At 36.6% G+C, this 12812-nt stretch overlaps 1 protein-coding gene across 1 annotated transcript in view; it reads left to right on the forward strand.

Moving 5' to 3' along the window:
• The window catches only part of ZNF280C (zinc finger protein 280C), a 56861-nt gene that overhangs the window by 35569 nt on the left and 8480 nt on the right, over positions 1-12812 (forward strand). Inside the window, 3 exon segments of the mRNA XM_090264520.1 lie at positions 4088-4219; positions 7918-8231; positions 8706-8846. Coding sequence (XP_090120646.1) covers positions 4088-4219; positions 7918-8231; positions 8706-8846 — 587 coding nt within the window.

The raw sequence follows: 12812 nt of genomic DNA on the forward strand, positions 1-12812 counted from the left end.
CACACCCTCCTCTTGTATGTAGTTGAGCCTTGGTTGATGTTGGCAGATCAATGGGAGGCATTTACCCAGGCCAGTCAGCTTCAACGACTGGCTGTGACCACTGAACATCAACCTGCACCCTCTGTGGAGGATCAGCTGTGCAGCGGCAGGGTGGTGGTGCTCTGATGTGGTCTGTAGCTGTCAGCTGGGTGTTCTGGCCCTGGAGTTTCCCGGGTGGTGTGGGCCAGGGTCAGCCCCCACCTGTGTTCTGCCCTGGGAACCCTGCCTGACCTATAAAGCAATCTGAGATGGCTGCCACTTGTGCTGGGCTTGGAGGTTCCCGGGTGAAGCCAAGCTGTGAATCTAGGCTGGCTGCTGCTAGTGCCAGGCCTGGAGCTCACTGAGGCCAGCTCTTATTTGATAGGTTTTAGGAAGTTGTGAAGCCTGAGCCAAGACCAGCCATTCATATGGAAAAGCAGGTGGAGTGGGGTGGTGTCCCTGAGCATCTCCAAGTTGGGTCAAACAGTATTAGGTTGATGGAGTCTCAGATATGGCATAAGCTTGCCAGCTCTGTGGTGGGGGGAGTTTAGAAAAGAGACAATGGCCTCTACTTGCCTTGATGCCAGACAGTTCAGTTTCTCCCTGTACACCACTGGAGCCTGTCAAGCTGCTGCCCTAGTGCTGGAGCTCAGAGGGAGTGAGTCTGAGTAGGTTAGTCCATGTGTGGGTTCTTTAAGAGGAACTGCTTGGGCTCCAGCACTTCCTTCCACTGAGTCAGTCCCTGCTGGTTTTTGCAGCCAGAAGTAGTAGGGACTTGTTTTCCTGGGGCTGGGACCCCTTGCTCCTGAGATATCCCTCCTGCCCATCTCAATAAATGTGGTTTCTTTAATTCTGTACTTGTCAGACTTCCATTCAACTTTACTTCTGATGGTTCTTGCTGATGATTGTTCTATATTTTAGTACTAATTTCAATGTGGTTGTTCGAAGAGGTAAGCCATGTCTGCCTATGCTGCCATCTTGACCAGATCTCTGAAATTGTGCCTGCTTTTCATGTGCATTCTCTGTCAGTCTCTTCCTGTCTGTATCACTATTTAACAAATACAGGGTGGAGAAAAGGTAGGTTTAAAGTTCTTCATAAGAAAAAGAATACATTAATTAATAAACTGTAATGTAAGAATAAATTCTGTTTTGTATACTCACAACTAAATCTACTTCTGCCTCCCCCTTTATGTATTGAGTGCCTAATATATGTCAGGGGCTGTTTTACAGAAATGAATGGAACGAAGTTTATGCCTTCTAGAACTTGCATTGAGGTGGATAAAATGTGTTTGTGTGATAACTGAATGTATGTATGCCAGTTGGTGATAAGTACCATGGGAAGAAAAGATAGGGAGTGCGAGGGCTTAAAAGGTAAAGGAGTAGTTTCTGTTTTTTAATCGCGTGGTCAAATAGGGCATCTCCAAAAGAAATAAAGAAGAAAGCTATGAGGATATCTGGGAGAAAATGCCCCAGGTAGAGGAAACAGTAAGTAGGCAGTGAGGTGAGCATATATCTAAATGTGCAAGGAGCAACAAAGAGGTTAGTGCTGCTGCAGCACATAAAACAAGTGGGAGGAAGAATAGTAGGAAATTAGGTTGTAGCAATAGAATGCAGGTCAGACAGTGTAGGGCATTGTAGCCAGAGTCAGGATTTTGGAGTATCATGCAAAGCCATTGGAGGGTTTAAGCATGTGAGAGTATACTCTGGGAGAGAGAGTGTTGGGAGGAAAAAATGGAAACAAGAAGAATGTAGGTGGCTATTGCAAGAGTCCAAATGAGTCGCTTGGACTGGTATGGTGGTAATGGTTGGAAGAGATGAAAAGTGGAAAGATTGTTATTGAAAGCACAGCTGACAGGTATTATTAATGAATTGGATGTGAGTATGAGAGACAGAGAAGAGTTAAGAATGACCAGCTTCTTTTGTCCTGAACAGCTATAAGAATGTGTTTCCATATACTGAGATGACTAGAAAAACTAGAAAACTAGGAAAGGACAGATTTATTATTATTATTATTATTATTATTATTATTATTATTATTATTTTGCAGGATGGATGGGGGGAAATCTAGAGTTCAGTTTTGTCCATGTTGATTTGAAATGCCTGTTAGATATCAAGTAATGATGTTGAGTAGGCAGGTGGATGGATGCTATTTTAAATCATGAAACTGGGTGAGGCAGGTAAAGTACAGGTAGAGGAAAGCATTTTCTGAGAACTATACTCTGGGGAACTTTCTATCTTTTATCTAAGTGGGGTGTTTTTTTGAGACTTTTTTTCCCTCTTTCCCTCTCTTGAGCACAATAGGTGGATCTATTTACATTGCCTGTTCCTATGATATGATCCAATGTACCTTACTTCTAAAATAGTCTTAAAATGAGCTCTGGCCAGTGTGACTCAGTTGGGCATTGTCCTGCAAACCAAAAGGTCACAGATTCAGTTCCCAGTCAGGGGTCATGTGCCTGGGTTGCGGGCTTGGTCCCTAGTCAGGGCACATGAAAGTGGCAACCAATCAATGTTTCCCCCTCACAGCAATGTTTCTCTACCTCTTTCTACCTCCCTTCCCATTTCTCTGGAATCAATAAAAGAAAAAAGATGTAAATAGTCTTAAAATGATACTAAACTAGTAATACAAACATCTTTTATTAAATATTTTTATTTATTTTTAGAGAAAGGGGAAGAGAGGGACAGAAATATCAATGTGTGATTGCCTCTTGCATATGCCCCCTGCTGGGGACCTGGCCCACAACCCAGGCATGTGCCCTGACTGAGAATTGAACCAGCGACCCTTTGGTTCGCAGGCTGGTGCTCAATTCACTGAGCTCCATCAGCCAGGGCACAAACATCTTATATTTGTATCTTGCTTTGAAATTTGTGAAGAACTTGTATTTATGAAATTTCTGCTATGCACCAGAAACTGTTAGGTACTTTCATACATGTTACCTCATTTGGTTTTCCTAAATGAATGTTTGTTTTAAATGGAAATGATGATGGGCTTAAACAGATAATTTTTTAGAGAAAATGTATTGTATCTGTACGTTGTTTTAAATTTACATCTAAACATAAAATATATTTTCTTAAATCTTTATTTTTAGAGAGAGAGAAAGGGAGGAAGAAAGAGAGGGAAAGAAATATCAATGTGTGGTTGCCTCTCGTGTGCCCCCAACTGGGTACCTGGCCTGCAACCCAGACATGTGCCCTGACTGGGAATTGAACTGGCAACCCTTTGGTTCTTAGGCCAGCGCTCAATCCACTGAGCCACACTAGCCAGAGCATAAAATATAATTTTAACTAATGTGAGCATGTACATAAAGATTGCAATTGATAATATATAATTTATAATAGAAAGAACACTAGCTATTAGCAAATGACTTAGATATCTCTTGGGTCCTATTTCCCATTGGTTAAATAATAACAGGACTGGGTTTGAGAAGGGACACAGTCAAGGGGTTCTCAAGCAGTAGATTGGGATCAGCTGTCCAGTATCAGTCACTAGCCATATGTGTCTATTTAAATTGATGAAAATTTAATAAAAATTTAAAATTAAGTCCTCTCAGACTTGACACATTTCAAGTTCTTAATAACCAGATGTGGCTAGTGGATACCATCTTGGACAGTGCACGTGTAGATCATTATCATCAATCTAGAATGTCCTATTGGGCAGCACTGTTTTATACAACATTTCTATAACATGACTTTTCTGGGAGAGTGGTTAAATTTTTTGGTGTTAGAAAGTTCACTGTATTTTACCAACTTGTAAAACAGATGGAAATAACGATAATTTAAAAAGAATTTGCTGTATTCAAGGATAAAAACAGCTCATTTTCATGCTGTCATGTGTTTGAATAATTTCTACTTCAAATTTATATTGAAAAGTTTCATATAGTAAATACTTTTGAAATCCAAATACTAATGCAAGAAGTGCTTTTAAATAATGAAATGACATTTTGATGTTATTTATGATGGAATATGGTAAAATACTGACTTTTAAATTACCTATTAGAACTAAGAGCAATTTCAGGTTCCAGGATTTATGGTAGTAGAAATTATTATTTCTAATATTACTTGTAAACAGAAAAAAGGAGTTCATCGTTGTACAAAGTGCAGACTACAATTTCTGACCTGCAAGGAGAAACTGGATCACAAGACACAGCATCGGACATTTATAAAGCCTAAAGAGCTAGAAGGCTTGCCTCCCGGTTCAAAAGTGAGTTTTAAATATGTTGTATTTTAACATTTTGTGTGATAATAGAAATAAATTCCTGCCTGGTTTTATCTGTTGAATATATTAAGATTTTAATTTTAGGTTTTATCTTATGTTTGGAATGAAAAACCTCTATCCATTCTTTTCTGAGTTGATTGACGTGGGCTATCTTGGATCACATTCCTTTGTACTGTGTACAACTAGGTTAACTGTAGCCTATATTCTATATGCTATTTCTGAGCTATTCCAATTGGCAGCATTTATGTCTGCTTCAGTCGCTAAACTATAAGGTCAGGCATCATGTTTAATTTATCTTTATATCTCTAGTATGTGTCATAGTGCCTTGAATGCCATAGTTTGCTGAAGTTGGTGTTACTTAGTCTGTTCTCAGAAAAGCAAGTTCTGCTTCTGAATAGCATTGCTTTTTTAGGAGCTCAAACACATTGGACTGCAAAATTCCTTATCTGTGATTGCCTTTTCTCTGATGTACATCTTCTCTGACTTCTTTATGTAAAGTCAGCTCTTGGCTATGCTCCAGCAGAGGGATGCATAATCCAAATTGAAAAATTCCCAAACATTTATATTTGGCTTTTGGTATTTACCTTTGAATGTGTATATCTATATTTGAATTAACTAAAATAATGTAAAGTAATGCTCTGAAGATGTAGAGCCAAAGAAGCTATCCAGTATCCTTTCCTGAAGTCTATTTATTCCATGCTAGAACTAGACATGCAGAATACTAATGTAAGTGGTACAGTCCTCCCTCATATCTTCCCTTATTAGTTGTAATAATTAGTATATTACATTATAGTATTAATCATAATGGTTGTTACTAAATATCTTGCAGTACTTTAGAATTAAATTTTCAATGTGCTTTTTCATACATTCTATTATTTAATCCATGTAGCAATTCAGTGAGGTAGGCAAGGCAGATATGATTCCCATATTATAAATGGAGGAGGCTTAGAGAGGATATGTTACTTACTCAAGGTCACATGCCTAGGAAGAGGTAGTACTGAGATTTAACTTTGGGTCATTTGACTCCTAGTTTGGTGTTTTGTTTTTTAAAATTTATTTGCTTATTTATTTATTTATTTTTAGAGAGCGGAGAAAGAGAGTGAGAGAAACATTACTGTGTGGTTGCTTCTCACTCACGCCCCCAATTGGGGACCTGATGTGCAACCTAGTCATGTGCCCTGACTGGGAATTGAACCAGTGACACTTGGTTCACAGGCCAACGCTCAATCCACTGAGCCACAGCAGCCAGGGCTAGTTTGGTGTTTTTTCTATGATACCAAACCACACATGTTACATATGACTTCTTCATTGGCTGTTTCTCAAGTACATGAAGGTTGTATAGTCAAATGATTAAAGAGAACGTAAATAGGCAACTATGCTTTTCATTATTAACCAATGGGTATAATCAAACATTTTCTTTTTCTAAATACTAAATGATAACTTTTATATCAGTTCCCTTAAAGGAAATTCTGAATATCATGAAACTCCTTGATGTATGAATTACTGTGGAGGTAACCTTTGAAACCATAAATTCTACCCAGTGACCCCCCCAGAGAAAGCAGGTCACATTTACTGGAAATCTGCTTCATAGTCACCAAAGGGTAATATAGACCTTTCCAGAGTTGTTATTTCAGGCCTTCGAGATTTAAATTTTGACCTCTAAATTTGTGAAAGCTAATTTAGTTCTATCAGAGCATAAAATAGCCATGGAATATGCTCTTTTGATAATCATGTAATTAGCACTACTAATTATCCGTTAATATCCATGTTAACATATAAGTACTATTAACACAACATTGTAATATTATAACAGTAAGTAAATATTGAGGTAAATTTATTTAATTGGTATAACCATTAAGTGATTGTATTTTACATTTGCCATTTTCGAAGTAATGATTTTTAACTTTTTGTATTGCAGTGTTGTTTGAAACAGCTTTATTGAGATATAATTCACATACCGTACTATTATTCTATTTAAAGTGTACAATTCAGTGTCATTTACCACATTCACAGAGTTGTGCAAACATCACTACTATCCTTTTTAGAATATTTTCATCACCCTGAAAAGAAACCCCATACCCATTGGTAGTCACTTCCTATTTCCCCTGCACCAGCTCCAGGCAAACGTTAATCTATTTTCTGTCTCTTTGGATTTTCCTGTTCTGGACATTTCATATAAATGGAATCATATAATAAGTGATCTTTTATGTTTGGCTTATTTCACTTAGCATGTTTCTAAGGTCCGTCCATATTGTAGCTTGTATCAGTATTTCATTCCTTCTTATTGGTTGTATCAGTACTTATATACCAGTACTTAGGTATCAGTACTTCATTCTTTTTTATGGCTGAATATTATTTCATTGTAAGGATACACCATATCTTACTTATCCATTCATCAGTTGACGGACATTTGGGTGGTTTCCAGGTTTTGGCTAGATGAATAATGCTTCTATAAAAATTCATGCACAAGTTCTTGGGTGAGCATAGTTTTTCACTTCTCTTTTGAGTGGAATTGCTAGGTTGGAACACCTAGGAGTGGATTAGCTAGGTTATATTCCTCTTAGGTTTAACATTTTGAAGAACTGCCAAACTGTTTTTCACAGCTACTGTACTATTATACATTCTCACCAGCAATTATGAGGGTTGCAATTTCTCCACAGCCTTGGCAACATTTGTTACTATCCGCCTTTTTTATTACAGCAGTTCTAGGTGGTCTGAGGTGATATCTCATTGGAATTTTTATTTATATTTCCTTTAGTACTAGTGATATTGAGCCTATTTTCATGTGCTTATTGGCCATTTTTATAATCTTCTTTGAAGAAATCTGAATTCAGATCACTTGCCCATTTTTCTAAACTTTTAAAAAAATATAGTTTACATTTAGTGTTTTTTTGTACTAGTTTCAAGTATACAGCATAGTGGTTAGACAAACATATAATTTACAAAGTGTTCCCACTGATATCCACCTGGCACCATACATAGTTATTACAATATACTTGCCCATTTTTTAACTGAATTATTTGTGGTTTTTCTCCTTTTCATTGAGTTTATTGGGGTGATAGTGATTAACAAAATCATACAGGTTTCAGGGGCACAATTCCACAACACATCATCTGCGCACTGAATTGTGTGTTCACCACCCAGGTTATTTGTTTTTATATTGAGTTTTAGAGTTCTTTATATATTCTATATATAAGTCCCTCTTTAGATATATGTTTTGCATATATATTTTTTCTCTCATTCTATGCGTTATCTTTTCACTTTCTTAATGGTGTCATTTGAAGCACAAAAGTTTAAATTTTTATGAAGTCCAATTTATCCATTTTTTTCCTTTGGTTGCTTGTACTTTTGGTGTCGTCACATTTAAGAAACCATTGCCTAACCCAAGGTCACAAAGATTTATGAGATTTTCTCCTAAGAGTATAATAGTTTTAGTTCTTACAGTTTGGTCTTTCAATACATTTTGAGTTAATTTTTGTATGTAGTAGAGATCCAAATTAATTTGCGTATAGATATTCATTTGTCCCAGCATCATTTGTTAATATGGCTATTATTTCCCTCACTGAATTGTATCAGCACCCTTGTTAAAAACAAATTGACCATACTGTGAGTGCTTTCAATGATCTCTGATATTATGGTGATGATTAATTTTATGAAAATACATATTGCCTTCATATTTATAGGTTACCATTCGAGCTTCATTTGGACATGTTCATTCAAAGCCATCAACTATAACTCCCAGTAATACTCCAAGCACCTCTTCTCTTCAGGTCTCACCTCCAAAGTCTAAAAATATAACTGCTAAAAATTCCACAAAATCGAATGCAAGTAAGTCTAAGATATGTAAGGCTCGTGCAACTACATCCACTGCAAGTAAAGCATCCAATGCAAGTAAGCAAGGTAGAGTTACACCTAAATGCAAAGCAAAAACCTCTTGCAAGCAAAAGAAACAACGCAACAGAAAGAACAAAATCAGCATCGCTTTGAAGAATTTAAGGTAATATCTTTAACTCCTGATTTGCAATGTCAATTTATGTTAAATATTAAAGGTTTATTTTAATATAATTTACCATATCACAAAAGTCCCTTGCACATTTATATGATGATTACTATCCGGCATAAAGATCAAGCAGTAAAAAGGTATTTTTTACAACTGTTGGGCAGAACTTGAATTACTATGTTTATTTCTATATATGTCATCTTTTACACTAATCTTTTATTTTGTGTTTACATCTTGTGATAGTAGAATTGGTTAATATGATCCTTTTTATTCCAGGGAAAAGTTAACTGCTGTTAGATTTTTTATGCTTGTTCTGCTTGTTGTTGCAAAGAGAAATTTCAGATTAATAAGTCTATTTAAAGATGTTAACTTAATATCTTAGCTTCAATTAATAAAATGTTAATAAAGCTTTACATTGCTATTTTTGTTATACAATATAAATTTTACCTTTTTTTTTTCTGTCTCCATAAGGTGTTGTCGAGGAGTTCACAAGTGCATTGAGTGTCATTCCAAAATAAAAGATTTTGCAAGCCATTTTTCAATATATATCCATTGTAATTTTTGCAAATACAACACTAACTGTAACAAAGCCTTTGTAAATCATATGGTGAGGTGAGTTAAACATGTATACTGCCAATCAACTGCCATTCGAGATATTTGTTTTCTTTTTTAAAACAAATTTATCCTACTAGAAGCCAGTTTGTCACATCAAAGAGCTAAAAGGATCTAGCAATAGGGAATTTCTAGGATATTACCCTATACTATTTTCTAGCATAATAATTTATGAAATTAGTGGCACAAAAATTTCAAGAAGTTAGACTAATTAAAATAAGTTTGTTAGGGAAGTTTATTTTCCTAACTTTTTGAAAGAGTAGTTATTTCTAAACATAAAACTTTTAATGTTTTAAAAATATTTATTAAATAAATACATGTAATCACGTGAGCACTCACTTTGAGAGACACCAGATTTGTCAAAGATGGTAAGACTGTTATTGGCGCTCATATGTGTGCTCTCTCTCTTTGTCCCTCCCTCCCTCCCCTTCACTCCTTTGTCTGTCTCATCCATCCCCCTGTTCATTCACCTTTCAAGCCATCCATCTTTGCATTCATTCAGTAAAATGTGACATGAGAGACTATAGGAATATTCCAGTCATGGTGCTACTGTTGGAATTTCTTTTTATATATCAATTCAATTTAAATTACTTGAGCACCTACCATACAAGGTCTGTCCTGAAAAAGTTCAACCATTGTTAATATAAAAAGAATGGTTTGCATGACATCAGTGTAACCTGGCAGCCAAGGAGAGGGGACTGGAATGCGCGTGTGTGAACAATGATGACTTCACTGTGCTAGTCAGGGGAAGCTGGTAGACACAATCGAGTGAGCATGTGTGCTGTGTGGCCATCACATTCAAAATGACTGACTGAGTAGAGCAACAGATCTGCATTAAATTTTGTGTGAAGCATGAACATTCCTCCACGGAAACTATTTGGGTGATTCAGAAGGCTGCAGCTGCGGGCAACTGGTGTTGGCAGCTTCATCACCACAACACACCCGCTCATGCATCACATCTGGTGCAGAACGTTTTTGCAAAACATATCACCCAGGTGACTCAGTCCCCCTACAGCCCAGATTTGGCACCCTGCGACTTCTGGCTTTTTCAAAACTAAAGTCACTTTTGAAAGGGAAGAGATTTCAGACTGTCAGTGAGATTCAGGAAAATACAACAAGGTAGCTGGTGGCGATTGGGAGAACTATGTGAGGTCCCAAGGTGCATATTTTGAAGGGTACTGAGGCATCATTGTCCTATGTACAGTGTTTCGTGTATCTTCTCCAATAAATGCCTTTCTTTTTCATATGACATGGCTGGATAGTTTCTGGACAGACCTCGTATACTTTATGCTACAAAAAGACGTCAAAGCCCACATTACTTTCATTTGGATCTCATTTGTATCACTTCCTTCAAGATGGATTCTTTTTTAATAGACAATTTTTGGATATAAATATGCTAAGTTAATTATTCAAATTAAGGTAATTCTATTTATTTTTAGTCAGAAATAAGGTATAACCAATAAAAGTGGTTTTCTCTTAAGTCATAACAAAACCTTTATGTTACTTTCTGGTCAGAGTTAGAGCTTCTGCTGTCTAGGATTTGCCCACTATTTTTTTTTTTCTTTTTTTATGGCTTTGGCACTTGGTTTGTAAGTTATTTTCCCTTGGAATGAGCCTAACTTCATGGTACCTTGATTTCTTTAAAGCCAGCACTTCACATCCACTTGTGACATGTTATATCCCCTTCTTTACCACTGTCCCCTTTTACCTCATCATATACAATATTTATTTTGAATTCTCATTACTCCATGACTTTGTCTTGACCCCTCTGTTTAACCAGCAGCGCCAATCCAACTTTATAGTCAACCTCACCCTCAAGGTAATCTGTTTGAATGTTGCTTTGTTTGTGTCCTGTAGTCCTTTATATCTGTAGTGATATTTAATCTTGCTATCGTTGAATCTTCTATCCTTTTTGATCTGTCTTTATGTTCAATTCTAGACTACAAAGCTATGCTTGATTTAATCAGCTCTTAATTCGTGATCCACTTTAATTTAGTCCTGTCTTTTTTAAAATGCCTGTTTTTATCTGCAAGACCTGTTTAAATCCTTTTAAATACCCTTGAGATTTTATTCTAGTCTCTCAACTGTTGTCCTTTTCTAATTGCTCCGAGGTCATCCTTTTCATTTTTCCCAAGATTAAACTTTTCTACCCCAACCTTTTGCCTTCATGCAGTTTCAGAAATACATGACCAACTTTTTCAAAGTTAACCCTGCTTCTTATTTCCTCCATTTCCTCTATAGCCTTATTCAGTTATTTTGTACCATTATTTCATCTCTTTCTCCCAACCATTCCTTCTGCCTGCAAATATTTTCAGGTTTTTTTTTTTTTTAAGATGAAGGAGATTTACCTTTACTTTGCATATTTTCTTGCTTTTGTTGACATTTTCAAAGAGTATTCTTAAGTATCCTGTTTGTCATTTCTTTACCCTTTGTAATCTGAGTATCACCCCCACCTATCAGTTAAAGCTGCTTCTTTAATAGTTATCAGTCATGTCCTAATTATTAAATGTACTCACTATTTTTCATTTTTATTCCTCTGTGACTTCTTAGACTATTAGATAGTTCTGATCATTCACTTTTGAAACTTTTCAACTTCTCAAACTGTTACCACCATTTTTTTTTTTTTTAATTTCCTTTTTGGCTACTCCTCTATTTTATTACCTTTTCCTTCTTCAGCTCTTTTGGCCTCTCGACATTTCTTTTCTTGGTACCTTAACCTTTTTATTTTTTACCTTTCAACTGTAAATCCTCCAATTTCAGTGTTGAGTTTTTCTAAGATCCAACTCTTCATCCTTAAGTATTTAATAAATACTTTCATCTTTGACTCACTGGTATCTATAAAGAACACAGATAAATAAAAAAAAAAATATCTGTCTAGGATTCAAATTATTGTCACCCAATGTCCTTTAAGCCCAGTCTGTCTTAAGGTATCATTTGCATAAATGCGGGACATCAGCTAGAAATAATATGCACTTTAAGTTTCTGAAGCCTGTGGAGTTCTCTTGATCTGCTGTTATTCTTCATGGCTTCCTAAGAGTGAATCCACCTTTAGCAATTTATCACTCTGCCTCCCAACTACTACAGTGCTTCTGCACTCGTATCTTGGTTGCTCTAAACCAGGCCCCAGCCAACCTTTCTCTCAGTACACTGCTGGAAAAATGCTGGTCTCTTATTCTGTGTCAAACACATGGCTGCCCAACATGGCTTTAATCCTGCCCTTAACTTACAGAAAATTAAATTGAAAAATACTTTTGGTGTTTCTTAAAACTATGTAGGGTCATTCTGTCCTCCCCTTTCCTATTTCCCATATATTCCTCTACTGTCTTCTAAGACCTCAAGCCCCATTCTATCCCAAAATATTCCCAATAGGCCCCAAGCCTCCTTCATAACCTTCTCCTGATCACTGAGCCCCGACCTTGCATTGCCATCACACAGTGAGCGCTTACTAATCATTAGGCACATACAGAACTGACTCCTACTCTTATAAGGGCCTTGTAGGTCTACATTTCCCCTACTTCTATGGTATCTTGCTCCCTGTGTTTCCTCAGGTACTCTCCCCTGAATGGTACATCCTCACCCCAACCCAGTATGGACTTTTGTCATACATTTGAGCTCTCTACATACAGAAGCTTTATTTTCTCAGAGGTTGAGTGCCTTTAGTCCCAGCCCGTATTAACTCTTAACTGTAAGTTGGGTCCCCCAAGTTAATTAAACTTCCTCTATGTATAGTTTGTCTTATATTTAATATCTAAAATGACTTTTCCTTATTTTTTTGTTACTCTGGGATGCTCCTCTCCTTCCCTCTCAATTTACCTTTTTCCATGAAGTATCTGATTGCCAAGTCACTCACGGAAATAATTCCTTTCTTTGAGTTCTATACCATTCAGCTATTCTACCTCATTAAATATGTTTGCCTTATCTACTTGAGAGATCAGTTCTTTGTATTCACCATGGCACCTAACCCTG

This window comes from Furipterus horrens, unplaced genomic scaffold, assembly GCF_987537825.1.
Source record: "Furipterus horrens unplaced genomic scaffold, mFurHor1.1.pri manual_scaffold_17, whole genome shotgun sequence".
NCBI classification, from domain to species: Eukaryota; Metazoa; Chordata; class Mammalia; order Chiroptera; family Furipteridae; genus Furipterus; species Furipterus horrens.